This window comes from Cibotium barometz, chromosome 1, assembly GCF_041138505.1.
Source record: "Cibotium barometz isolate CiBa-2024 chromosome 1, ASM4113850v1, whole genome shotgun sequence".
In the NCBI taxonomy this organism is placed as follows: domain Eukaryota; kingdom Viridiplantae; phylum Streptophyta; class Polypodiopsida; order Cyatheales; family Cibotiaceae; genus Cibotium; species Cibotium barometz.
In genome coordinates, this window is record NC_141046.1 from 63,906,645 (window position 1) to 63,909,731 (window position 3,087).

At 42.3% G+C, this 3,087-nt stretch overlaps 1 protein-coding gene across 1 annotated transcript; it reads right to left on the reverse strand.

Moving 5' to 3' along the window:
- Window positions 1–592: 592 nt before the first annotated feature.
- On the reverse strand, window positions 593–1,924 carry LOC147642313 (uncharacterized). Its single transcript, XM_086777828.1, has 2 exons — window positions 1,127–1,924; window positions 593–988 (listed from the first exon to the last, which is right to left on the reverse strand). Exons 1-2 carry the CDS (start codon window positions 1,852–1,854, stop codon window positions 826–828), a joined length of 891 nt encoding a protein of 296 aa, XP_086633954.1. The 5' UTR covers window positions 1,855–1,924; the 3' UTR covers window positions 593–825.
- Window positions 1,925–3,087: the final 1,163 nt, after the last annotated feature.

Genomic DNA, 3,087 nt, shown 5'->3' on the forward strand with positions numbered 1-3,087 from the left:
GTACTTGGAATGACTTACTCTCTAGTCATTGCAAGGTTGTTTCAAAGTGCTTTTATGAAATTTTCAATTGCTTAATTGTTTCTGTTAGTACATATATACACTCACATAATTGTGAAAATATTCTCTATAGGTGAGAGAGAGAGAGAGAGAGAGAGAGAACAAAGTAGGTTAATGAAGTAAAAAATGTGTCAACATTCCATCATATGAATCGTAACACTATTTTATAGTTTGCTAAGTTCACTTTCTTTTCTAAGTGGTAAAGACCCCCCATGGGCATTCATAAGAATATCTAAACTTTTAAAAAAAAATGTGTTTAGCTTGCGAGTGTTGCAATGCAGAAAAAGGTACTGAAAGAAATGCTAGTTTAGGCTTGATTTTTTTGGTTTCTAAGGTTCTATATATTTAGGTTGAGCTTTTGGTTGGTTCGAGGCTTGTTTGTCTCCATTTAGTTTCTATTTTGATTTTAAAAAATTATCCTTCAGCTTTGGATCCTTGTTGGTTTGATGTATTACAACCTCGACCTATTTTGAACTTTCAGCATTGGCAGATTTTATTTAGTTCGCACCTTGGCTTCTTGTAGCCATGTTGACACATTCAATGGTACGATGGTTAACCTCCCATTATACACACTAAAAATGTTGGAGTGGTGTAGATTTTCTTGTGTTTAGTTACAAACAGTGGGTGGAAAGATGGGTTTGCAACTTATAGGCAAGTGGGCCGAGACCTGCCTTGTGAGAGTGTGAGAGCCTTAAACTCAAGCCTAGGGGTCGCTCCTTGTATTGACTTCATATTAGAGGCTAGCACATCGATAAGACCTATGTGCTTCTAGTTACTTGTAGACAGTGAAGTTGTAGTCAAGTGATAGTTATATTTACAGGCTACAGCGCCTTGATCGCCTTTGCAAGCTGTAGCCGAGTACCTCTCCCTGCGCTCGTCTATAACAATCTGCTTGTACCGGCAGTCAATGGAGCAGAACGCTCGGTCGCCTCTGCAAAATTCAGTTAATCCGAACACAAGAAATTCAGGCCACGAGGTAGATATTATGGACACTTATCAAGGCCAATAACAGCCATTAAGAAAGATAATTAGAGCTAGTTGTTTAACGTTGCACTAGTGTAATTAGTACCTGTACATGTAGGTGTCCTTGCCTGGCCCTAGCAGGCGCTGGCAAAAGAAGCAAGATCTGAGGAAATCTGGCGATAGCATCAAACTAGGGCCACCATTGCAGCTCGGATTATTGAAATTAGGTGGGGATAATGCGATGGAGAAGATGGACTTGCGAGATGCTACATTGCCATTAGTATAATTAACGCTATGGCCCTTGTAATTCCTACCCCGTGAAGCTTGTCTTTTGTTGGGGGCCTTGTGAGGAGAGTTATTCTGTTCAATGCTTATCACAGAGCTGTTGAGCTGCACAGGATTGATCTGCTGAGCCTGCAATAAAATGGGTATCGGCGGACTGGTGTGTACTGGAGCTGGCGTTGGTTCTGACGTGGGCGAAATAGGACCCTCTGCTGAACACTGGAAGCCAAATCCTAGTGAGGTGGTCTCGTCGGATTCGTCCAGCTCGGCGTGGATGGCAGCTACGATGGCAAGCCCTACCCGCTCGCAGCTAGCTGGGGATCCTAGGTGGCGTCGCGGAGGACCGCGGATCAGCAACCCTGATCGGGCAAGGGACTGCTTAAACTCTTCATAATCAGTGGAATTGCGTAAACTCATCATAATCAGTGGAATTGATGTTAGCAGAGGGATGTAAAACTTGCAGGTGGGATGGGATGATTGATGTAGAATAGCTTCACAAGCAACGGGAATGTGAAGAGGGCGTCTACCTTGCATCTCTGTGCCCCCGCACATTGTGTCAGGCTGTAGCTAACGCGAGACGGCAAGAGAAGAGAGAGCTGAAGGGGAGGCTCGACCCGCCCTCTCAGAGTACAGGCGACTCGCTTTTAACATCTACGCCCCCGGTTCGAACGCCGTCTCCACGCCGTCTATCCCGACGCTCCACGCCGTCATCTCACGACCACAAGCACCTTAAGGTACCCTAATCATTTTGTTGGCCTTAGCTCTTGCCCTAGAGACAAAATTTGTACCATTGTATACCAACTTAAGAATCTTCAACATACTCGGTCCGCCGTCGCCCACCATATCGTAGAAGCATATTTGCATCCCTTAAAAACATATTTTTCAACCAATCAAAATAAGGACAACCCTTAAATCTCTCCGGTTTTTATTTTCAAAATCTGTACAATATGTCGGTTTTATGACTAAAGGAAGTTTATAATATAAAGTCCTCATGATAATCCTTGCCATGGAATATATTGCTTTCAAAAAATGTGTCATGCTTCACTAAGCATTGCAATTTTCAGGTGTTAATTTGAAGCACTTACCTTGTCTTCGATCAATTAACTTGTCGTTGGAAATTTTGCCAAAGAGCCGTAGGTGGTGGTAATTTGCAGCTTCCTCTTGTGGGTGGATCATCTGCATCCTCACCCCGTTGTCACACGTAGAGCTCCATAGACAATGGGACGTAAAGAGTGTGCTCGATCATGCTATGATGGAAGCAAGGAAAGGCTCTCTACTTTGGTAATCTCTCACACTCACTTGAAAAAGAAAAGATTATGTAAAAAGAAAACCACTAATCATACCCTAATCACAATTGCACTCCATCATGCAATGCAAGATTACAACAAATCACATGCAAGAGAGAGAGAGAGCTCACATACAATCTATTACAAAGGGGAATGATTATCCTTTTCTCATTGAGAAATTGACTTATGTACATGTGACTAGTGTTCACACTTGGCTGGCTATTAAAAATAGTCCATGGTGGCCTTTTACTAGCCTAAGCAGCTACATATGAGGTTTGAGACTTTTCTTATTTTACAATAAGCTCAGTGTAAGGCTGCGCACTCATATATAGTACAGTTTCTATCATACAAAATGTTGTGTCTTTTGAAATACAAGGATGTCTTTTTAGTGCAAAAATAAAGTGACGGTATCGTAAGTTGGTGGAATGTCCTACAAAAATAGGATGGTCAAGGCCATGTTAAACCAGAGTGGTTAACATCAAGAGAAAATCGATTTGCC

Coding starts and splice junctions, on each gene's coding strand:
- LOC147642313 (XM_086777828.1), bottom strand. CDS start 1,854: ATGTGCGGGGGCACAGAGATGCAAGGTAGACGCCCTCTTCACATTCCC. Junction 989..1,126: donor AAGGACACCTACATGTACAG/GTACTAATTACA, acceptor TGAATTTTGCAG/AGGCGACCGAGCGTTCTGCT.